The sequence below is a fragment of the Myodes glareolus genome, chromosome 19 (genome assembly GCF_982192425.1).
Source record: "Myodes glareolus chromosome 19, mMyoGla1.1, whole genome shotgun sequence".
Classification (NCBI taxonomy): domain Eukaryota; kingdom Metazoa; phylum Chordata; class Mammalia; order Rodentia; family Cricetidae; genus Myodes; species Myodes glareolus.
In genome coordinates, this window is record NC_142044.1 from 54,840,380 (window position 1) to 54,865,144 (window position 24,765).

The window sequence follows — 24,765 nt, forward strand, 5'->3', positions numbered from 1 at the left end:
AGTTGGGTGTAAGTTCTGTGGCTTTTGACAGCGGGTTCTAGTTACTACTCTTGTACTTACCAACTTCAGTTAGTGCTGAGGGGGAATGGCGGGTCCCTGGACCAATGCCCACTGTGTCAGCTTCTCTCCTTTGGGCAAAGATCTTTGGTAGTTAGGTAGCTCTTTATTCATGATTTCCACTGTCAAGGGCACATGGCAAGTCCCAAAGCGGGTGATTTCCTGCCCAAATTGGGCATCTGGACATTCCCTTCAGCATTAATCTTTCCTCTTGCAGGTAAAAAGAGAAAAGATGGCAAGAAAAACATGGTGGACCCCTTTCTCCCCGTCTGTGCCAGCCTGCCTCCAACCTGGTGATCTGGACACTCACCTGTTGTGTGAAAGCCCTTCATCCCCCAAACTAAAAAAAAAAAAAAAAGTGCCAAGCTAGATTTGACTAATTAACCCAACCTTGTAGCTTTTACCATTCCATTCCCCATCCTAGTTTGTAGAGGATGTTTGAGACTTAACATGCATTGACGTGAGATGTGTTAAAATACTGGATTAGCTTCACTAACACCTGAAAACAACACCTAGCATACTAACCGAAGGCATCATATACTAGCCCAGCAAAAGTCCCATGTTTCCTACCCTGTTTTTCTTTGATATTATCCATCTCTGAAGTTAGCCCATTACCCCCCAAAGTTAAGAGGAACTGATGGCATATAAAAAGGGGAGTGTTGCTGCTACACGAGCTGTTTAATTTATTACAACAGGTAATGAAGTGTTGCTGTCCAATTCACCAATCATTTTAATTGGAGTGCAAGCTGAGTGGGGCCATACTACTAGTGACTTTCTTATCTACCGCTGTCTTCCATACTTTGGAGAAACAGTTGAGAAACAGCTATAAGCCAGGGATCGTGACCTTCAAGAGTCTGGGAGCAAAGTCTGTTTTGGGGAAGAGAAGTTGGACAGTGTTTAGGGTGAGATTCACAGGAAGATGGCGACTTCTTCAACAGCGTGCTTTCATGTTAAACTGTCATCGCTCCTACCATGATCTGTCTCGGCCTTCTCCTTCAGGGGGAAGGTTGGGGTTTGAATGAGGATTGAGCTGAAGTGAAGGTTGAAACTGGCTGTGCAATTCTTCATAGGACTGCTTGCATTTCTTCTGTTTTCTCTATTTGAAGAGAATCCAAACTTAAACTTAAAATTCTCAACGTTTTTCCAAGAAGTAACTTTGCTCTTCTTAGGTAGTTTTATGTCTAGCAATGAGATATTATTTAGTCCTTTAATTTAGTGATTTGTGTCCCCAGCAACTTCATCTGTGGTTGGAAAAGCTCAGGAACCATTTATGGATGTGTATATTACTCTTGGATAATTACACACGGGTGATTGTACTGCAAACGATTTTCAGAGGCCAAGGATCGCTGGATCTCTTATGCGCATCCTCTATATCCTTTATGTGCTTGGCATAAAGTACTACCTACGTAAATTTCTTTTTTAGTAAATATTTAAAATTATTCTGAGGGTTTGTGTGTGTGTGTCTATAAATATCACCAGGGAAACACATGTGAGTCTCCACTTAGGGCATTTTCTTATGTAGTCTGTATCTGAAGTGATACCTCTAAGACCAGACAAGAAAATGAAGACTGAAAATTCAGAAAGAAATCTCACGAAAGGAAAGGGTTTGTTCATGTTTAGACAAGAAAGGTTTCTTAGCTGCATTAACTTCCTCTTTCCTCCATCTTATTTCTCACTGGGGTAGAAGTTCTTTTTTTTTTTTTAAATCAATGTCAGAGGATGTTTAGTATTTATTTCTGTCCTATTGCTGCTAAAACTTGAACAGCTGCTCGCCACTCTGATTTGATTTTATAGCACTACAAATTGCCATTATCCTCACACATTTTCTGGTATTAGCAAGCCTGTTGTAATGAAGGGTCTTTTATTTGGTAAAGGAGAAGCATTTGGTCAGCTAAAATTTACATATTTCCTTCTCTCTTGACTAGTTTTATTTTGAGATTGTTTTAATCAAATAAAAGATGATGGTTTTGATGATTTTTTTCAGCCTCTTCAAACTTTTCACCTGACTGCATCACTTTGGTAAACATGAACAGCGGATACAGAATATGTCCTGTGATGCGATGTCTTGTTTTGCTGTTTTTGTTTCGTTTTGTTTCATTTTGTTTTTAATTACAAACTGGCCACTTTTCAGAGGGAAGAGAATGCCCACATTGGAGTCATGTGTTTTAAAGAATAGGTGATATAACACTGGCTCTTTGGAAATGTTTAGCGGGCAGCATTAGAAAACCCTTCACGTTGCAGACACATGATCTGGGCTTTCTAATTGACATTCCCCAATTTAGTTACACTGTGCTGAGAAAGTTCGCCACCTGTCATGACTGCATTCTGTCTCGGACTGCTCAAGTGGTTCTGGTAACCATCTTTCCAGACGAGAATTCTTTTACAAAATACACAAATACCAGCAGTGAGGAGCACAGAGCACTGGTTCTTTCTTCATCTACCAGTAGCCAATGGTTTAGTAATAAAATGGTTAAGGTCCAAGAGTAAATTAGTGAAAGAAACTATGGACGTGACATATGAGAGACTCTCTGCCACCTCCTGGATATGGACAGTTCTATATTCCTTCATAGCAGACCTGAAACCAGCTTCAGTTGTCATTTGTGGACTTCCTAGTGCCTGTGGGAAGGACGCTGGTACCTAGCTGTGCTTTATCCTACAAGGATGAAGGGTAATGGCTCAGAGCATCCTCTGTCAACAATCTTGGAGGATACGAAAACAGGAGAGAAAGAGCGTGGGAATGGCAAACAGAAAGGGTGGAGCCGGTGGTAGAACCGGAAGAGCAGTATATGTCCATGCCTCTGAGTAGTGCAGGAAGATACGCCTAGTCAAGTCCAAGACTGTCCTGGCACCATCTGGCGGGATCAGGAAAGAGAGGTCAGCCTGTCTGTAGAGATGTGACATGAGCTCAGAACTATGCAGCGCAGAAGACCTGGAGAGGATGTGAGGCAACTGAAGTCGGAGAAGGGAGAAAACCAGAAAACTGCTTTCATCAACTTTATTCTCTTCTCCATCTCTTTCTCGCCATGTTCTTCCTTCCTTCCTCCCTCCCTCCCTCCCTTCTTTTCCTTCCTTCCTTCCCTTCCTTCCTTCCTCCCTCCCTCCCTCCCTCCTTCCCATCCTTCCTCCCTCCCTTTGTTCCCTTCCTTTCTTCCCTCCCTCCCGCCTTTCCTCCCTCCCTCCCTTCCTTCCCTTCCTTCCCTCCCTTCCACCTTCCCTCCCTCCCTTCCCTTCCTTTCTCTCTCCCTCCCTCCTTCTCTTCTTTTCCTTCCTTCCTCCTTCCTTCCCTCCTTTCCTTCCTTCTCTCCCTTCCCTTCCTTCCTTCCTTCCTTCCCATCCTTCCCTCCCTTCCTCCATTCCCTTCCTTCCTTCCCTCCCTCCCTCCCTCCTTCCCTTCCTTCCTTCCTTCCCTTCTTTTTCTACTGTTTCCATCTCCCCAAGTATTTAATAGTGGTAAGAAAAATTAATAACTTGACTTTGCTAGAACTAGTCACAAAAATATATCAGTTCATCACCTGCTCTAAGTACTTTTCTTACATATAATACTTTCGTTAACGTTTGAGAATGTCACACATGCATACAATGTACTTTGATCATATGTATCCCTACTCTTCCCCCAACCCATTGCAGACCCCCCCACACACAACCTCTCTTCCCAACTTCAGGCCCTCTTTAATTTGTGAAGCGTATATACTTGTGGGTGTTGAACCACCCACGGCAGCATGACTGACCTACCAGATGCTACACCTTTGAAGAAAGCTGACTTTCTCCCACCCCCAGCAACAACTGCCTTTCAGTGTCATTTGAGTAAATGGTGGAAACCATGAACCTCTCCCACCTCAAGGCTGGGATGTGACTGCTTTAATTTTGATCTACTTTCTGAAGGCAGCCAAGGCTCATGTGTCCATCTTATCAATCTTTGTCCTGGTCTCCTCAGACTTCTGGCTCTTACAAATATTACCCCACACACACTTCTGGGGTTGCCCATGAGCTTTGGGGAAAGCCACTTCACATCTTTAATAATTAAAGGAAAGAAACAAACTGAAGAATAAAATAATTCAAATTCCAAGGCCCCTTCCAAATGATGAGTTTTTATATTTTGTGATAATGAAGCCTTGAGATGAAAATATGCTCATAGACATTGTCTTCTTCTGGATGAGGATGTTCTAAGAAATGCTGACTATACAGCAAATGCTGAAAATGTGTGCTCTGGCCATTGCTTGTGCAGTCCCTGATGTCAGTTCTTCCCATAAGGATTTACTGAGGGTTCACAGTGACAAGAGAAAAGAAGGAAGAGGAGAAAGGAAGGGAGGAAAGGACCTTAAAGTCACAATTGTGTGCAACCCCCAAGGACCTAAAAGGCACAATTATGTATACTCTCAGTGCCTCCACATCCCTTTAACAAGAGGCTCAGGAGAGGGCTCTGCTTGTTGGGTGCCTTCTTTTGTTGTAGGTTAAACAGTTTCTTTGTCTCATTTTCTACCACAGCACTGTCATTCTGGGAAAAAAAAAATAACCAACCAAGTAACATTAACATCCACTGCTTCAAACCCTGCTGTGGGAAGCACAGCAGCCTGGCCTGGGGTCAGCTCAGGCCATCTAGAATTCCGTGCTCCACAGTAGTTGTGCAAGTCTGGACTTTCCCTCTCTTCCATCAAATGCCACAGAAAACACGTCATTTTCTGGGGTCCCTGCTGCTTTCCGATGATAAATTAGCAGCTCTTATTAAGAGTAATCACTGCTTCCCAGAGCCGTAACTCCTAGAAAGCTTGCAGCAATAGTGACAGCTGACATGTGCGAAGGGTTCTGAGGGGCTAGGCCTGCCTGGAATCAAATTCTTTAAGCTTGCTATTTTAGTCACAACGACAATCTAGACGGTGAACTCACATTACTCCTATTTTACATTTGAGAAAGCAAGAACCCCTAAGCTTAAAAACCCTGACCACATTAAATTAGCATCTGAATTTTAAAGGCATGCTTATTTTGAACTGTCAAATTCCAACTTTTTAATATTATGATGTTTTTCCTTCTGAGTGAAATCTTTATCTTGAAGACAAATATAAGAAATAACTAACTAAATAAATGAGAGCTAAGAGAGATAGCACAGCCATTAAAGGCTAAGGCTCATATTAAGAGGTTATGAAGCAGAAAAGTCTATTTTATATTAGATAAAAGATAGCAAAGAATATTTTCACATAAGGGTTTTGGGGTGCTGGCCACTCCTTTCATCCACTCCCTCAGTTCCACCTCCTGGTAATACAGCCTCTCAGTGTTGGTGTGTTTATGAAGAGTGAATTTACCATAAGGATTTCAGCTGTGATCATTTCGTCCATATGGTCACCAATGGACCCTAACAAGCCAGGCATGCATTCAAGACAACATTAAAAAATAACTACCATATATTTGCCTGGTAATTGTTTTTCAGACACTGAGCAACTCAATACAATTATGATGCACACATTGTTCCTAACAAATATACTAACATATCCATCATCATCCGTTCTCTGTGCGATATTGCTTACCTGAAACTCCAAGAATCTCAGAGAAAAACAGCAGGGAAATGATGTGCACATGAGCAGGAAGACGCTAACCTAGGAGTTCCTTTAGTTCCGATTAACATTGCTGTACTCTAATGCTCAGCAAAATTGTGATGCATCGTAAAATCTTATGTTCCTTTTAAAAACTGCTTCTCTCCTCTTTTGTCTTGCTTTTCTGTTGTAGTTCTCTGAAATGCTATGCTCAGTACTTGATTTTCCTGTAAGCCTCATTCACAAGCTGTCCTATGTTTCAGTTTGGTTTTTATATATATATAAAAAAATGTATTGTATTTTCTTTGAATAGCAAGTGTGTTTTATATTATGTACATATCTATATTTGATTGTTTAATGTTAAATATAAGCACACTCATAGATGATGAATTTTAAAAACTTGTTTACGCTTATTGTGCTCATATATCTCATTCTAAGGAATAAAAGTTACTGCCAGCAACAGGGTGTGTATTGTGTTTATTGACACACAAATACTTCCTCCTTGAGATTGAAAAAGGTGTGAGACGTTGCCTGTCCCCCAGAAAAACAAATCACATATACAACGAAAGCCACTGAGGCTGCATACTCACTTGATAGAACATAAGGGAAGCAATAGCTGCAGGATAAAGACAGACATGTGCTTTAGTACAACTCACTATAAAAACAAGTGCAACTTAACAAAATAGTTGGTTGCTGTATTTGATGGGCACAATTCAGTTATAGACGCCTTAGTGGTATAGAGAGAGTTAAGTGGAGGCATTTTCTGAATTTCTGCACTCGATGTCTTTTAACCAAAATGATTTAACAGCACATAATGGCTGTAGTTTATTACTTGAAATACCTCCTCTGGCCCTCAGTTTCAAGAAGGGAAGAAAATCAAAACCTGAAAAGGAAGAACTTGACCCATTCCCTGGCATTTGCCAGCTTGACTCTTCTTAGTACTTTGCTGGTCAGCTCAATCTTTTCAAGCTAAAGAACCATGAAAACCCCTAAGATCTATCCATTTCAGCCTGATGCAATTGCTTTGCAGAATAAATAGGTAGCATATTTTCTACAGAATGATGTACCTATGGAAACCTATCTTAACTCTGTTTTATGTTCAACAACCATGGAGTCTTGTGTTCTAAGACTTCTAGAACATCTAATGTGATATTTTCAGAGCAGGGGCCTTTAAGTAGAAAGTTATCTTCAATATTTCATTTAAGTAGAGAAATCTCTCTCAATGTAATTTATCTTTATTGTTTTAACTAATAGGAAATTTAATAGCCAAAACCATATATAAAATGATTCTCAGAAATCCAAGTAAAATAGATTGAATAGATTATCATTATGATTAATGTTATGGCATATAGGTTGCAGTAAGATGTTCAATTTTTTCTTGAGAGAGAGAATGAAACACTGAATCAAATATTCTTATATTTGAACTAAATATGGGATTCATGCATCTAATAGGCATTCATTAACGCTCAACACACTCTAATTTGTATTCGTTTTGCTGAAGCCAGCTACATTTTCTGTATCAAAATTTCACTTCTATCATGAGTAAAGTGCTGGATTTTTTTATTTGTATATTTTAAGAGAAATATTTATTCAGGGATGCAAGCACTCATCTAGAGGTCAAAGGACAACTCCATGTGTCTGTGGGTCAGGGGACACCTTTTGGGAGTCAATTCATATTTTCTGCCATGGGGATCCTGGAGAGTGAACTAGGGTCTTAAGGTTTGGTGACAAATGTCTTTACAGGCTGAGTAAGTGTTGGTCCACTGCTGTTTTAATAGCAACATTTACTGCCTTCCTTAAAAAGGGACACATGGAGTCACTGTGTGCCAAGACAGAATGTGCTACCACGACTTTTTGTCTACCTTTGAGGAAGAGCAGCAACCAACACAAACGGCACTGATTAGCAGAACTTCAGGGAAGCTTTGGGGTATCCTCATGTGTGTTTACTTCACTAACTGAGACTCACTGAGTTCTTACCCGCATTTTCATCCCAGGCCCCCCAGGCCCTCCAGGTGGCCTGAGAATAGAAGACATTAGAGCTACCTCTGTGGCACTGACATGGAGCCGTGGTTCAGACAATCACAGTCCTATCTCTAAATACACCATCCAGACCAAGACTATTCTCTCAGATGATTGGAAAGATGCCAAGACAGGTAAGTTTGGGTGTCTAACTAGTCTGTTCATGTTTCCACCGAATTTCCTTCTTTGTCTCCTCCTAATTTTAATTGTTCCTCCCTCATAGTCTTCCTAAAGTCCCCTTTCTCCAGTCCCTCCCATGATGCCCTCACTTGCTCAGATTGATGCTCTCTTTTTATTTTATTAGTATGGTTACATACACACATATAAATGCATAAATATATAAATACAAGTTTGTATATACATATAACTTTATATATAAACTTATATTTTATAGCATATATATTTATATATTCGTTTAGTCTTTCCTTTATGTATACGATTTCAAGGCTGAGCATTTGTATTGGATAACCAATAAGGAGGTGTTCCTTGGTTGAGGCTAATTTTACTGCTCTATGCAGTCACTAGTTGCCTGTAGTTCTTTGCCTAGGGGTGGAGCCCATGAGAGTTCTCTCTTCCACATTAGCATGTCTGCTAGGATTATCATTGTTAAGGTCTTGTTTAGGCAGCTGTGTCATTGAGGTAGCATGGGTGAAGTTTCCTAATCATTTCTAGGAGACACAGTCTCACATGTGGTAGACTTCCTGGTCCTTTGGTTATTACAGTCTCTCTGCACCTTTTTCCTTGATATTCCCTGAGCCTTGAGTACAGGAGCAGTGTTGTAGAAATATTCACTGGGGCTAGGCTCCCTGTGATCAGTAGTTCTCAGAATTACGACCACTGGTGTTTTTTTGTAATAGTCTCCATTCGCTGGCAAGAGAAGCTGCTTTCAGTCATGGTGAGAGCAAAGATTATCTGTAGGCAGAAAAGCATAAGGCTGTGCTTTAGAATGTAGTTAGTATTAGTTTATATTTGCCTGATATACATTCCTTCACCACTCAAAAGGCAAATTTCACGTATTATTTTCTGTGTCTGTATGTGATATGAGTTAGTGTATACATAATCATATTTGTGCAAATGGAGACCAGAGTCATCAATTATGTCATTCCTCAGCAGCGTCCACGTGTGTGTTGTGATGGACTCTCGCTGGGAACTAAGTCTGCTGGTTAGTCTAGGGTGACTGACCATCCAGTTCCATGTAGCTGCCAGATCTCCATCTCCAAAGATTTGGGACTCCAAGTGTATGCTCACATGCCTGATTTTGTTTATACACGATGGAGAGCAAACTCTGGTCCTCACGTTTACATGTTAGACATTTTACCAACTGAGCTATTTGCCCATCCTGTTGGATGCTATTTTCTTGATCAGCTTGTCGTTCTCTCCTGGAGAAAGCTATATTCACCTCTGAGCCATGGCCTATTGAAGTCTGCCTTCTCATGGTTGATGAAAAGAGAGACATAGAAAGAGTAGGCATCTCACTCAGAATCGTACAAACCAATTGTCCTCCTTTACTTGCTGGAGATCTTGGATTGCTCCAGACCTTTGCTTGCCATCTTTCCATTATCTAAAATGAAAATCCTTCTATATGTGAGCTTTAGCACATATGCTAACTCTATGTGATAGAGAAAACACATATAATAAAAACGTAGAGAAGAGGAAGCCAAATTTCTAATAAGAAAGTCAAAAATATATGTTCAATCTTTTAAACAAAGTTCTTGCAATATGATAGGACAATTGACAAAACTGGTATTAAAAAGAAAAACATATTCATGGTGAAACCCGAACTAGCCTTGGCTATGCATGGTAGTATAAAGGTGAAAACTGGACACTGAGCACCACCTCCTCAAAGGCTGTGTGTATAAAAACATGCATAAACAGATGACATTTCCCCCAAAATATCGACATAATGAGTTCCAGGCAGGTCTAAAGAACAATCCTCCAACTAGTATACAGGTATTTACACGCATTTGTGTGTAGGCTAATTACTAAAATCATGTAGAAATGTTTAAAACAAGCTTAAACTAAGATATAGACCTGTCTTAGTGGTGTATTTTTATCATGTCTCAAATAAGCAAGCTAAGGTCACATCTTAATGATGATTCATACTCTCCCTTGAGTGGCCTGATTGCTGAGAACTTATTATAGCCATATAAGCCCAGCTCCAGACAGTGAAAGTCTACAAAACCTACAAGCACTATGAGTCACGGTGTCATTTTTAATTTGAGCCGAAAATCATCTGTTGCCTATGGACCACACTAGTGGAAGTTCACCTAATTTCTGCCTTAGGAAACCACCCTTGTTTTTGCTCCAAGGGAATGGCTCTTTTCTACTCAAGAGGTTGCCCATGGATTAGCAGCAAGGCTGAAACTAGGACCCTGGCAGAGGTTTAGGGTTCCAGCCCCCACCTCAGGGTTTCTAGACAGGCAAATTGCACCGCCCTGTGTCACTTTCTCTAGTTTGTAATCAATCTCTTCTCTAGCTCCCTTCAAATGAGCATTTGTCATTGATAGATGTTTCATGCCAACCCATCGTATATGTGTCAACTCTAGATACAAAAATAACTTAGTCAACTACTAATCTCTATTTTATGTTGATTTTACTTAGATCCCCCAATCATCGAAGGAAACATGGAGGCAGCAAAAGCAGTGGATTTGATCCCATGGATGGAGTATGAATTTCGAGTGGTCGCAACCAATACTTTAGGTACAGGAGAACCCAGCATACCCTCAAACAGGATCAGAACAGATGGCGCTGGTATGTGCAAGAACCTTTGTAAATTCCATAAGCTTACGATCCAATACCCCTTTAACATACTAGAATGCATTTGTAAATATGTTCCATCATCAGTGGTTCATCTAAAAATGTGTGTGTAGCCCCAAACAACAAAATAACTACTAAAATATTATTGCAGGAGACACATTCATTATATAAAAATCTATAAATTTCGTATTTCTCACGATATTCCACCAGAAACTATTCAAATAAAGTTTGTATGTAGAATATACAATTTTTAATGTAAATTGTGAATCTTCACTAGAAAGACACTGGATTAAACAAGTTCAGCAATTTGGGAGATTCACTATGTTGGTGTACCACAAAAACATTTACAGCTGAATACCCATGTGACTGGCATATATGGGTACGGGTTAGAGGGCAGGAAGGGTCTGGAAACAAGGGAGTTGGTAAAGATTCATGGGGTCATGGCACTGAGGAGTCATGACGTAAGAGGCAGTATATACTCTGAACTTCAGGCTTCATTCTAACTAGGTTCTCATAGCAGCTAAGCCAATTCTGATTTACATTTTTATGCTAAATACCCATTCCATTTAAATACCCTTTATTTTAACAAATACTCCATTCTTTCTTTACCCTATGTATCCAAGGTAAAATGTTGTTCTGATTCTGACAGTATTTATTCTTTTTATTAATCCCTGTCTATCAAAAAAGAAATTGGGGTGGCTCAGTCCACATATTTTAACTTTCCTTGCCAAAAATCATAGCTTTATTTGAGTTAAAGATTTTAAAAGATGATTGACTGCCATTAAAATTCTATGGTGGTTCATTAATATCACTCATCCGTATTTTTGGCTGCCCCAGTTCCTTGACCTGATTTCCAAATAGAACTAAAAGTTTTAATATCGTGGGGATGGCCATAATGAATTATCATCCACAGCTCTATGTAGCTTTACACAGCTGATCAGATGTACATGAGAGTTGCAAAATGAAAATATCATTGAAATCCAGGAATTGTTTTGGGAAGCCTATCCCAGTGTTTATTAATGGCTTGGGTCCTTTCAGAGAGTTGATTTAAGTCAAGGCTCATATTTGTAAGTTCAAACTTCAAATCCAGATGTCTTTTCCGAGTCACTGAACTATGTCTTTAGGACAGCTTTTCAAGCAGAACTCTGAAAACTCATCTACTTTATGAACTCGGATTAAAATCTTTTACCTGAAATGTGAAAATAAAGGTCACCAGAAATTTCTGTTTTCGTATAGTTCCCTACAAAATGACCTGGAACATTCTGTTTTCTCTACACCACAGAGGTTTCACTAGAAGGAAGGTGGGATCCAGGTTGAAATGTATGAGACACAGACACCACAGAGCCAGGTCTTGGGTTTGCTTATTTATTGCTGCCTCAGATGCCACCTATGGTGCAATGGTGGCCTCTGTGTGATGATTTGAAAAACAAAGAAAAACAAATGGAGCGTGGCATGACTGGCGGTTTTGACCACAGAATTCCATACCAAGAAATCAAACTTGATTTGTTTTAACAAGCTTTCATTTCAGAATAAAATTTCAGGAAAATCCCAGTGTTTAAGTTGGGTTAGGTAAATATTCCAACTGTAACATCATACCTGTCTCAAGTTTAGGCCATTTGTTGTTCATTGAGTTGAATTGATTTTTTATGGTGTAATCAGTATATTTTCTGAGCACCAGTTTTCTTAGAGAATATTGTCTGCAGAGTAGAAGACAATCTTTGGCATTGCTCATCGGTAGAATCTCCCCTTTTTTTTTTCTTTTCCTTTTATTTTTCTTTTTGGTTTTTAAAGACAAGGTTTCTCTGTGTAACTGCCCTGGTTGTTCTGGAACTCGCCCTGTAGACCAGGCTGGCCTTGAACTCACAAAAATCCACCTTCCAAGTGCTAGGATTAAAGGCATGTGTCATCACTGCTCAGCTAGGGACTCATTACCTGAATATAATTAGTAGGTGGTCAATCTTAAGTAATTTTTAAATCTCTTAGTAGAAGTGATTTTTTTTAAATCTCAGAAAGGTTAAGTTTGATTATCTTATACTGGAATTTAGGAAATAATTTATAGCTAATGCCCTTCTAGGAGTCATACATTTATAACTTCAACTGTGCAGAGCTATAATTTTCAGTCTAAGTGTCCTATCCCTACATTATTGGAAAAACTGTTTCAAAAAGACATGGAACCTAAAATCTGTGAGAAGAATGTTGTTTCCAACCAGTTTCTTTTGGCATCAACTTTTAAAAGTCTTTTCCTTAATTATTTTTAATTAAATGGTATTCCTTCTCTGACATTCTTATGACGTTCTATAAATGCCATCAGAGAACACAGCAATAACACGCTGTCTCCTTCCCAGTCTAAGATTCTGTCCCAGGAACAAGGTTTGCTCTGCTTCACTTAGTTTGTGAAAAAAAAAAAATCTCAGCAGTCTACAACATGTACCAGTCCACCAGAAGATAATTTACAGTCTTTCATTGACCAGCTTCAATGGTGGCCATAGTTCCCTATGTGTTGCAAGGAGGCACTTGTTTGTCCCAGCTGCCCAGAACTAAAATAATCACACAGAAATTGTATTAATTAAAACACTTAATTAATTAATTAGAGCTTGGCCCATTAGCTCTAGCTTCTTATTGACTAATCTTACATCTTAAATTAAACCATTTCTATTAATCTGTGTGTCATCACATGCCAGTGACTTACCTGTTAAAGTTCGCAGCATCTGTCTCCACTCCATGACTTCTCTCTGGCTCTGCTTTTCTTCCTCCTAGCATACAGCCTACCTTCCCCCACCTAGATCTGTTCTTCCCAGCCATAGGCTCAAAGCAGTTGTTTATTCATTAACCAATAAAAGCAACACACAGACAGAAGGACCTTCCACACCACCTATGTGTTCTCAGATAGACTGCACACTCTCTGGTTGTACTGCTTCACCTAATTCTCGCAATAACTTTGCCAAGTCAGCACTATTACTGTTGATATTCCCTTCGATTGGGTCTTTTATGTAACGTAGCATATTCTTCATCATGAGACCCTCCTGCCTCAGCCTCCTGAGTTGTACAGTTTTAGGCATGTTTCACCATGTCTGCGCCATCATTCCAGATTTATAAATGAGTAGGTTAAGCTTATACCTGGCCAATGTGATGCAATGTTTAGATTTAGGTCATTCTTGTTCACTCTAATATAGTAGTAGCTGCTGGCTTTTGATCTGTTGAAACCCTGCCTCATCGCTTCAGAGGCCTGTGACTCAGTACACATTTCTCTACAGTTAATCAATATTTAAGGCCTTGGAGACAGCGAAGGGCACTCTTTAGGTTCAGCTAAGTATATTGTAAGATGTTTTCATGTGAAGAAATAGAAGACGTTTGTAATTTGAGAAATATAATTTTGATTTAAAATGTTAACAAATACATCTCCTTTGATATGCATCATCGCAGAACTTATACCCACATCAATATCTCTGCAGGTGAAGGCAGATTAATTTTGATAGCTTTCGTATGTATTTGCCCGTTCAAATCAATTTAACGAGGAAATAACATCACAGCCAAGAATGACATGTAAAACGTATAGTTTTATGCCTAAAGAAACGATTCTTCTCCTTTATTTTCATTTTCTCTGTTTTATCTTTTTGTTTTCCATTTTTTTTCTTAAACATGTTTAATAGGAGAGGAAACAATAGTAGTATAAGAAAATTTCTTATCATTGTTTTGTGGAAATAAGTTTAGCAAATGCACTAGAGTGATTCTTTTGTTTCTCATAAACAAAAAAGAACACTAGAAATCTTTAATCCTTTCGTTTCTTTTAAATAACAAAAAACAATTGGATTGAGATATCAAGAAAAAAAATATTGTGCATTATGTTTTCTGCTTACAACCTTTATTTTGGCCAAACTAAATGTTCTCACCTGTGCTGAGTTACTCTTTTATTGTACGTTCACTGAAGGAGTCACAGAGCTGTGCGGCAGCCTCTTTATATTTACAAATATTAGAACTTGTGATCTCGCTGGGAGAGACAAAGTGGATTTCAGTCGGATTGCATTCGCCAATAGGAAACCATTATTTAAAATGGGAGCCATGTCAGAAGCCTTAGCAATGTGCTCTACTGCCAGAACAGGGTCTCACAAGTTACAAACACCGTAGGGTTCACGGGATTGTACTAGGAGCACTTCATAATTGTATATTAGTGATATAACTGTATTGTAATCTCAAATTTAAAAGGAACTATTAAAAAAGAAGACTCTATACATTGAAAATAGAATATTGAATGTCAATCCCTGGTTTCATAGACTGACATATGCAATCATATTCAATCCCTTAATTTTTTTATTTCATAATGAAATTTTGATATAAATTGAAATTTGTGATGTTTAAATTTTTGGGTTAGGATGACTATACATGATAAAGCACTAATCAAAAGATAACTTGTCAGCATATTATGTATCAAAAGCCAATCTTTAGAAAATATGATTTTCATATTCAGAATTTCTTACATGCCAGCTGTTATATTGCCAAATAAAGCCCAAAGAGCTTTTTATTGGAAATTATTTAAGGATTAAAATATAAAAGGAAAATTGGAAATATTTTGTTCTTTCATTGGAAAAAATAATCATGATAGTGACTTGATATCCAAGTTGTTTTTGGATCTGTAAGCTGAAACACACAGGCCCTTATGTAAATAAATAAAACTCTCTTTATCCAAAATGCTGGCAAAGGGATGATTTAAAGCATCTTACTTTAAAATTATAACTCTTGTTTATTCACTATTAATAATTTATAATTTTTAAACATTAGTTCAAGGGTTTTTTTATTAATAATTTATGTCTTAAAGAACACTAAATTTGTTCTCTGTTAAGTGCCCAGAGCCTGAAACGAAACATGCCTACTAATTTTTATCAAGATTTACTTCCCTGGGACCTGGCATTCCATGGGAAGACTTCCTCCATGAGTAGGGCTGAGCATTGAGTGCCAACTGCGCTGCTCTCTGAATCAATTTATACACATTATATGTCAGTTCCCTCTGTAGAAAATTGCTTCTACCCTGCTGAAGCTAAAAGTAATCAATAAGTCAACAATCTAGGCAAAATAGGAAAATATTTTACTACCAGATGCAGTTCTTACCTTTGTGGTTTCCTTGTTTTGAGTTTAACAGTATGAACAGACTGGATCGTCTTTGAAAAGAAACGAGTCTTAAATTCATCACTTGAAGCCTGCTAGAAAGCATTTAATTTATCACAAAATAGAAGATGTTTAGTACAATAGAGACATAGACCATTTTTAGCTTTTATAACTTATAAGAGTTAAATTGGTTATAATAAAAAGCATTACAAAGAAATGTCTTGGCAAATACATTTGTCCTAACAAGAGGAATAATTGATTAAATGAATTTTTAACAGTTTATTTAATATTACTTTGAAATTATTTCCCCATAATCACTCTACTTGTATTTAAAGTAAAATAGTATTTGATTTATTGATTTTAGAAAAAGATGATTGTTAGGTTTTCCATATCTAACAGAGATCTAAATTTAAAATATTATTTATGGGGCTAAGAACATTTATAGATTTTAACACCTTGGCCTGCAAAATATATATAGCGCGCACACACACACACACATATTAACAAATAAACTATACTTCACCTCTTAGCGTCCTTGTGTGTCCAGTTTCACCCTCTAGTGCACAGTGGTGACAATTGAACAATGAATTTGTCTTTTGGGCTTCATATTAATCTCTTCATGAGGAAAGGAGATCACATGGTTTGATGGACAGGATCAGCATGCATTTTTGTGTCTACGCTGCTGAAGTGCATACTTCATCAAGGAATTTATCCGGCTGACATGCACGTTTTAAAGATACTTCTTTGAGTCTCAGCTCTTTGTTAGGTTCTGATGCCCCCTGAGTGTCACCTTGTTAGGGATGTTTTGAGTTGGGCGTGGCTAGGTCCTATTGTAAAGAAATTTAGTCCTGGAAGTATTAACACTTCATCTCCTTATTTATGAACAGATTTGGGTGACAGCTCACAAGGAGCCAATTTGTGAAGGGAAGTGTGTGTTTCTGAAGGAGCATTGAGCTTGGCCCGCATTGCTGTGAGTGCCGGGACAGGCATGTCTAGTTAGAAACCAAGTCCATGTATTAAACAAAGGGCAGTGACTACCCTGGAGGGATTCCAAGGAGAGACAACCAAGAGGCCACTGGGCTGGGCAGATAAGAGCAATGTGGATTTTAAAAGAGTGACATCTGGGACTGAAAGAGGAAACATCACGACTGTTGAAAATTGATTATGGGGTCAAGAACAAACCAGCTCTGTGTCAGTTCTTTCATGCACATTTGTGTGTGAGTTCTTCCATTTACCTCTGTGTGTGAATTCCTGTTGGAGAAGGAGCGGTGGGCCGGTTCCCGGCGTCTGCCAGCTAGCTTTACCCAAAATAATTACACGGAAACTGTATTCTTTTAGACACTGCTTGGCCCATTAGTTATAGCCTCTTATTGGCTAACTCTCACATCTTGACTAACCCATATCTAATAATCTGATGTTGCCATGAGGCTGTGGCTTACCAGCATGTGTCTAGCCAGTGTCTGTCTTGGGAAGGGGAATCATGGCGTCTGCCTCACTGCCTTCTTCCTCCCAGCATTCTGTTCTGTCTTCTCCACCCACCTATGTTCTGACCTATTAGGCCAAGCAGTTTCTTTATTAATTAACCAATGAAAGCAACAGAAATGCAGAAGACCCACCTACATCAAGTTCCTCCATGCACATCTGTGCGTGAGTTCTTCCATGCACATCTGTGTGTGAGTTCTTCCATGCACATCTGTGTGTGAGTTCTTCCATGCACATCTGTGTGTGAGTTCTGCCATGCACATCTGTGTGTGAGTTCTGCCATGCACATCTGTGCGTGAGTTCTTCCTGCACATCTGTGAGTGAGTTCTTCCATGCACCTCTGTGTGTGAGTTTTTCAATGCACATCTGTGTGTGAGTTCTTCCATGCACCTCTGTCCTCTGTGTATGAGTTCTTCCATGCACATTTGTGCGTGAGTTCTTCCATGCACCTCTGTGTGTGAGTTTTTCCATGCAAAACCGTGTGTGAGTTCCTTTGTGCCCATCAGTGATAGTAGAGATGTGCTATCCTGGGGGCTAAGGAAGAGTACATAAAGGACAGTTCTCTAGTGTAAAAACGACATGATGTAGTCTTCCACAGACACAGAGACCGAAGCATGATGGGAGAAGATGAATGTACACCTCTGCGGCTCCTGCTGCAGCTAACTTTGCTCAGTGGATGAAGAATGCATGGCTTCTGTGCCCAATAAGAACCTCATTCTCAGAAAAGACATTCTTAGCTTCCATTTACTTTTTGCAATTTACTTGTTTCAGCACCAAATGTGGCTCCCTCGGATGTAGGAGGTGGCGGTGGAAGCAACAGAGAGCTGACAATAACATGGGCGGTGAGTACGAGCAAGCTGCATGGGAGAGACTATTCTCTAGTTTTAATTGCAAACCCATTTTTTATTAAAATAAATTGAAAATAAAAAGGAATACTCAACCCATGGAAGAGAATAGCTACTTTTCCCCCATAAATGCGCATCAGATTTCATATCTTTCCATGCTTGGGATGCACTTCCTGTGCCAGACAAGATACTGGCTGCCCAGGGAAGTGTTGCTCTAGAAAACACCCAGCTATTTGATCCTACAGGAACCGTGAGCACATGGCATCTTCTAACCTATTACAAGTCATGTAACCTTTTGCCTGGGTATTTATGCACTAAAGATTATGTTCACAAATGACATCAAATCCATTTCTAAACGAAACACTGGCTCTGGCCCAAGCCTGAGTTCAGTCACTGCTATAATCCATCTTAATCTGCTTAGCAGTCGCCCAAAGGGCTTGACACGAAGAGTCAGGCATTTCACTCAGTTTTCATGACTCAAAGGAAAGCTCTGTGTCAGACTCTGGATTTTCAAATCAGGGGCTACGTGGACAGGGAAAGGAGTAACCGTCACAGATTGTCTGAGTGAGGCTTCTGGCACCTGCGCAGACACACTCTGCGCAACCCACTCATTTGGTATTCTTAGTATTTGACTGTGGAAGACAATAGTCACAACAAGATGTCAACACTGGTAAGAAAAGTACCAGGTTTTATCTTATTCCTTTCATGAATTAAACTGATTCATCCAAGAAACGGGTACATAGTGGAAAGTGACTTAACTCTTCTCTGTGGCCATTTAAATCATATTTTCTTCAAGTGAGATTTAGGAAAAAATTTTTTTTACTAGTTTGAAAGCATGTGTGTGTGCTAGAGCTAATATTATATCCCAACATTTATAAAACTTGAACCTACAGAAATACAAATAGAAGATATTAGAACAGCTCGACCCGGTGCTGCCTATACTGTCCAAACCTTGCAAATGACAATTGTCATCCAGAGAAATCCTGAGTAAATTCCAGGACAAGAAGCCCCGCTGCAGTGTTCAGGAAGCAGTTGCCCAAACCCAGCCCCTTGCACAAGAGAGGGGCCCTCCTCTTCCTCCCAGGCACCTGCTCCTTCCTACTCCTCCTAGAAATCACTTCCTGATGATAACCATGATGTTCTGGAGTCGGGTTCATGTTGTGGCCTTTAGATTCGTAAATCATTCATTCTGCGTCTTTTTCATTCTGCGTCTTTTCATTTGTGCTCTAGGTTCTAAGAATGAAGGGGAAAGGACATTTATGAAATTCCTGTCTTTGTACATCCTAACTTATGGGAGTTGAGTAGCAGTAGATGAAGAACCTAAATGTGTGGAATTGACTGAGACAATGTGAAGGGGGAAAGAAGAGAAGCCAGGAGGTGGCACATAGGGTACTGCAGATTCTTACAGTGGCAGATTTCACGGACTGAGAAAACACCAAATAGAAGGTGGTACTTCTCCCACAGTGAGGGAGAACTAATTGGGAGTGGATGTGATTGGGATTGCGGGCACATAGGTGCTTAGGGAGCATCAAGAACACTCTAGGAACGGCATCGTCTCATAGGAACAGCATTGTCTCATGGATGCATATACTTGGGTGCCCTGATATCCTCCTAACTATCCCTAATTTATGAAGTATTGTTTTACCAAAGGCATTCTTCTCTGTGTGACTGCCTTCTCATAAGATTCTTCCTAGTAACTGTATCACAAGGTTATTTGTTGTTGGAATTTTTGTTTAGCCTTTGTCAAGAGAATACCATTATGGTAACAATTTCGGTTACATAGTGGCGTTTAAGCCATTTGATGGAGAAGAATGGAAGAAAGTGACTGTTACTAACCCAGATACTGGTCGCTATGTCCACAAAGACGAAACCATGACTCCTTCCACTGCGTTCCAAGTAAAAGTGAAGGCATTCAACAACAAAGGGGATGGGCCCTACAGCCTCATCGCTGTCATCAACTCAGCACAAGATGGTAGGTGAACGAGAGACCTGGCTAGCGTCAGGGAGGAGGAACGCTATGTTGACTACTAGAATTTCGTTTGTTTTCTTTTAGGCATGGTATGTTAAGCTCTTCCAATATTACTGTGCACGCAGTAAGCAAGTATTCTCTTAAGCCAATTTTAAATGTCAGCCTTTCCATGTAAATTACATAAATGCTGCTAAAAATATTTTAAGTCCTCTTCAGTCTTCCGATTCTGTCCTTGTAAATTAGGAAATCGCTCTTAAAACAGTTGGCTGATGAAATCCAGTCCCAGTCTCATGATTATAATTTTGAGGCCTGAATTCTCCAAGTTTGAATAACTACGTGGACTCTATGTTTTTATGTATGTTTTGAAAAAAAATATTTTGTTATTGTGTGTGTGGTTATTTTGCTTACACGTAATGGGCTTCAGATCCCGTGGAAATGTGGTTGCAGATGGTTGTGAGACATCGTGTGGGAGTCAAACCTGGCTCCTCTGAAAGGCCAGTGAGTGCTTATAATTACTGAGCCATCTCTCCAGTCCATGAGTCTAAGTAGTTCCAAACTCCACTACTAGATAGCAGTGTCTGAACTGGCTAGCCAGTACCAAGTGTGGAGTATTAAAATCATAGACATACAAGTAACAATAAAAAAATTTCAACAGGTTATATTTATATAACTCAACAACAATTAAAGTTTGATAATAGCAGTTAAAGAAATAGAAATCATGAATCTGAGAGAGACCAAGGGAGTTCATGGGAATGATTGAGGGAAGAAAGAAAGAAGAAAATGATGTAATTTTTTTTTTTGGTTAAAAATATACTATACATAGTATTTTAAAATTGTCTGGAATTTTACCTTGAATTTTGTCTAATGAAAGCATTTATTTACACATTGTTATTACAATTAAATATTAGAGTGTGTGTGTGTGTACGTGTGTTTGTGTGTATGTGTGTGTGTGTGTGTGTGTGTGTGTGTGTGTGTTTGTGTGCAATACATACCTGACTTGTGGACTCCATGGGAGCCCTTCTGGTGTTCCTCGGGTAACATCTACCTTGATTTTTGTTTTTCGCTTTTTTGTTTGTTTGTTTGTTTTGATTTTTTGAGCCAGGGTCTCCCACTTCTCTAAATTGGCTGCATTGTCTGGCCAAGAATCCTAGAGATCTACCTGCCTTTGCCTTCCAGCTCAGCAGTCAAAGGCATGTACCACAGTACTTAGCATTTTCCTTGTCTCCGTACAGTCTGCGGCTCAAACTAGGGTTCTTGCAGGGCAAGACAGCCAGCTGAGCTACTTCCTCCAGTATCTTCCCCCAGTGTTTCTTTAGAGGAGAAAAACTGTCCCTGCGAGGCCTGCTCTTTTCTGAAGAGAGACAGAAGAGAAGTAGATCTGGGGGAGAGGGCAGGTGTGGGAAAGGACTGGGAGGAGAGGAGGGAGGGAAATGTGATTGAGGTGCAATACATGAGACAGAAAGAAAATAATTAAAAGAAGAGAAAAACGTGCCTTGTAATCTATTTAAGGACTGGGCAGCAATACAATCACAGCTCTTTGTTTTCTGGGATCTTCTTGTAAACTAAACATACTTGTTGAGGACTATTTATGTAAATGCAAACAGCAAACAGTATTGGATTAAACATAATTAGGTTGCTTTCTGTGATTCCCCATCCAAGCTGAGAAGCTCTTTATTTGCACAAATTTCTACTTAAAAATATGAGACAGGGCTGGAGAAGGCTCAGGTGGCAAAGCACCATGCCCACGTGAGGACCTTTGATTCCAAGCACATAGAAAAAGGGAGGAACCACAGTGTGTCAGTGACCACAGCGCCAGGGAGGTGGAGACAAGATCCATGATGCTCACTGGCCAGCCAGGCTAGCTAAACAAGTGGGCTCCAGGTCCACTGACCCTGTCTAAAAAAGGCAGAGAAGCAGTTGAGGAAGATATCTGAGAATAATCTTCTTACCTTTACATGCTCACAACACACACATGTATATATGCACCTGTGCACACAACACAAAAGACATGGTAGGGTCAGGGAGAGGACTCTCCTGCCAAAGTGTTTCCTGGGAGGGAGCATCAGAGTTTAGTTCTCCAACACCCACGTGAGAAAAAAATGTCTTGGTGACTCCTGTTTATAATTCCTGTGCAAAGACAGAGTTTGATGGCCAGCTCCTCTCGTCTAAGCAGTGTGCTTCACACTCAGTGAGGGGGGCTGTCCTAAACGATAAGGTTAGGAAATGTAGCGGAAGACATCAGGCATTGACCTCTGGCTTCTACACACACACACACACACACACACACACACACACAGAGAGAGAGAGAGAGAGAGAGAGAGAGAGAGAGAGAGCGCATGTAAAAGATACGCATTCTATTATGTCCCCCTTTTCATATGTACTCTGCCAATAATTGATGAATAGAAAAGACATGGAGATTCCATGCATTTTTGGTGCATGAAGGAGTAACACTAATGAAATAATTAAAAAACTAAAGTATTGCACACTTCTCATTTGTCCTTTTAGGGGAAAGAATCCAATATTTTAGGCTGCCTGGTTTACATGTTGAGTTGTTATTTTGAGACAAAATTTCATCTACTATGCAACCCAGGCTGGCCTTAAGCTCTCAGAAATCCTTCTGCCTCAGCCTTCTATAATCACAACTGTGTACCAATCAATGGGAATTCTTAGCATGTATTCCTTATTAGTTTATTTTTTTCTAAAAAATGTAACGTGTTTCAAATCATCTTACGGTATCTTTAAAACAAGCATGTTATTTTACATATAAAATGCTACATTAAAACACAGATATAAAAGGTCGTCACCTGAGCAATTAGTCTCAACTAGGCAAAATAAATTCCTCCAGATAATAAAGGGTAAAAAAAAATAAATTCAGAACCAGATAATAGGCACGCCCAGAGACATGTTTTATTCCCCGTATGTGTTGTCAGCTTGGGGATGAAAACAGTATTTTATCTCACGGATAAACTACAAGTTAGAGTTATTTCAGTTGTCTTTCTGTCCAGTATCCATTTTGTTCTACTGCTTTGTTTTATGTTATGATGTTATGTTCATATATTTAGTCATGGCTTTTTTTTAATTTAATCGTATTTCTTTCTTGAATACTTCATGAGTCTCCTAAAACCTGCATTGCTACAAATTGTGTAGGTTGTCAGTCTTGTGCTAAGACATCAGTAATGGTACTACTAGTTTACTTTGGCTGGGGGAGGTAGCTGCTCACATGTGGGACATGTTTGTACATTGAATAGGATTATGTCTTTTTAGTGAAAGACAATAAAAATTGATGACCCTGTTTCAAGGAGTCTGTGGTTCTTTGTGTAAATTTCACCAGGGATGTAGTTTTTTTTGGAGGAGGGGGAGAAGTCTTTGATATCTATTTGACTTGATGCCCAGTTGAAAGAGTAGACATGGAAAGGTTCTCTAGAGCCCAAGAAACAGGGATGTCACAACTTGTCTCAAGGATCTTGAGCTGTCTGATACTTTTAACTTAAACATGAAAGGGAAATTTTATTAATAGTTCCATGTACTTGTCATTTATATTAATAGCAATAAGAAAATTAATTTTCATGAATGCCTTTCTATACTAAATACTAATTTTCCCATTTTTGGCAAGTAAAACTGTTGAGCTATGTAATTAAATTTAATTTGTATCAAAATGTTATATGGAACAAACCAGGTGATAGTGTTTCTAAAAGTACAGTCACTGCTTGTGGACATCCTGAGACCTCTGATGTTTCCTGTGTTATTAAAGTGCATGTGTCTGTGCGTGAATGTGTGTGTGTGTGTGTGTGTGCATGCATGCACGTGAGCACACATGTGTATATGTCGGTGTGTGATGCAAGTGCACATGTGTTTGTGTGTATGTGTGCACATATATCAGCATGCATGCATATGAATATGGATGTGAACTTATCACCACTGACCACAGTTAAAATAAAGACCCTAGAGACAGATAAACAGGAAGATTATTAAAACTTGTTTACAAGATGTTAAGTTATAGTTCTCTTTCATTCCTATACAAAAGAACTTTATTTGAACTTTTAATGTAAACTCTGACAGAAAAGTAACATTCTGATCCAATTTTAGCTCCCAGCGAAGCCCCCACAGAAGTAGGGGTGAAAGTGCTGTCGTCTTCGGAGATATCTGTTCATTGGAAGCATGTTTTAGAGAAAATTGTTGAAAACTATCAGGTAAGTCAAGTGTGTTTTGATCAAAAAAGTATTTTTATTCAAAAATACATAAATTTTTATATTATGCTTAGTATTTAAATATTTGGTGTCCCACTGGCGAATTTGGCTTTGAACAACCTGTTCTTTTCTGTTTAGTGGTTTGAGCATCTACATGCAAGCTGTAAGGAATAAGAGATTACCTTGATTTTATCATTCCACACCATATTTATGTATTCACTGAACATCATGGTATAGATGGAAGTTTCTGTCCTCCCTGGTCCTGCAGCCCTTCAGTCCCAAAGAAACACATAGAGGCTTGTATTAATAATAAACTGTTTGGCCTGTAAGTTCAAGCTTAATATTAACTAGCTCTTACAATTTAAATTAATTCATAATTCTTTTCTATGTTTTCTATGTCACCCATGTGACTTGGCAACTTTTCTTAGTGCAGCATTTTTATCTTGCTTCCTCTGCATCTGTCTGGATGGTGAATGCAGGCTGAGTTTTTATCCTCCCAGAATTCTCCTACTCTTGTGACCCCACATATACTTCCTGCCTGGCTTCTAGCCATTCAGTCTTTTATTAAACCAATACAAGTGACAAATCCTTACAGGGTAAAACATCATTATCCCATAATTCTTCCCCCTTTTTTTTTCTTTTCAAAACAAGTCCCTGAATCTAATCTACTTTGTGTAGCTTTTTTTCCTGACTATTATTCATAACACTTTTAATCAACATTTTAAACAAAGACAGACATTCATAATTTATTTTTGCAAATGTGGGCATAATTTTCTAGGCTACTTCCTGTTTATTGGGGGCACTGATAATCTTATGGGAACCCA

At 39.2% G+C, this 24,765-nt stretch overlaps 1 protein-coding gene across 4 annotated transcripts in view; it reads left to right on the plus strand.

The window, feature by feature from the left end:
- Positions 1 to 24,765, plus strand: part of Cntn1 (contactin 1) — a 304,667-nt gene that overhangs the window by 234,429 nt on the left and 45,473 nt on the right. For 3 of the 4 annotated variants that reach the window (XM_048444803.3, XM_085678791.2, XM_048444802.3), the window contains 5 exons: positions 7,577 to 7,735; positions 10,203 to 10,352; positions 17,712 to 17,782; positions 19,523 to 19,757; positions 23,841 to 23,944. In XM_048444803.3, coding sequence (XP_048300760.1) covers positions 7,577 to 7,735; positions 10,203 to 10,352; positions 17,712 to 17,782; positions 19,523 to 19,757; positions 23,841 to 23,944 — 719 coding nt within the window. Of the gene's footprint in view, positions 1 to 274; positions 2,032 to 7,576; positions 7,736 to 10,202; positions 10,353 to 17,711; positions 17,783 to 19,522; positions 19,758 to 23,840; positions 23,945 to 24,765 lie in introns of those variants that run through there. The other variant, XM_087899195.1, reaches the window with a different exon arrangement.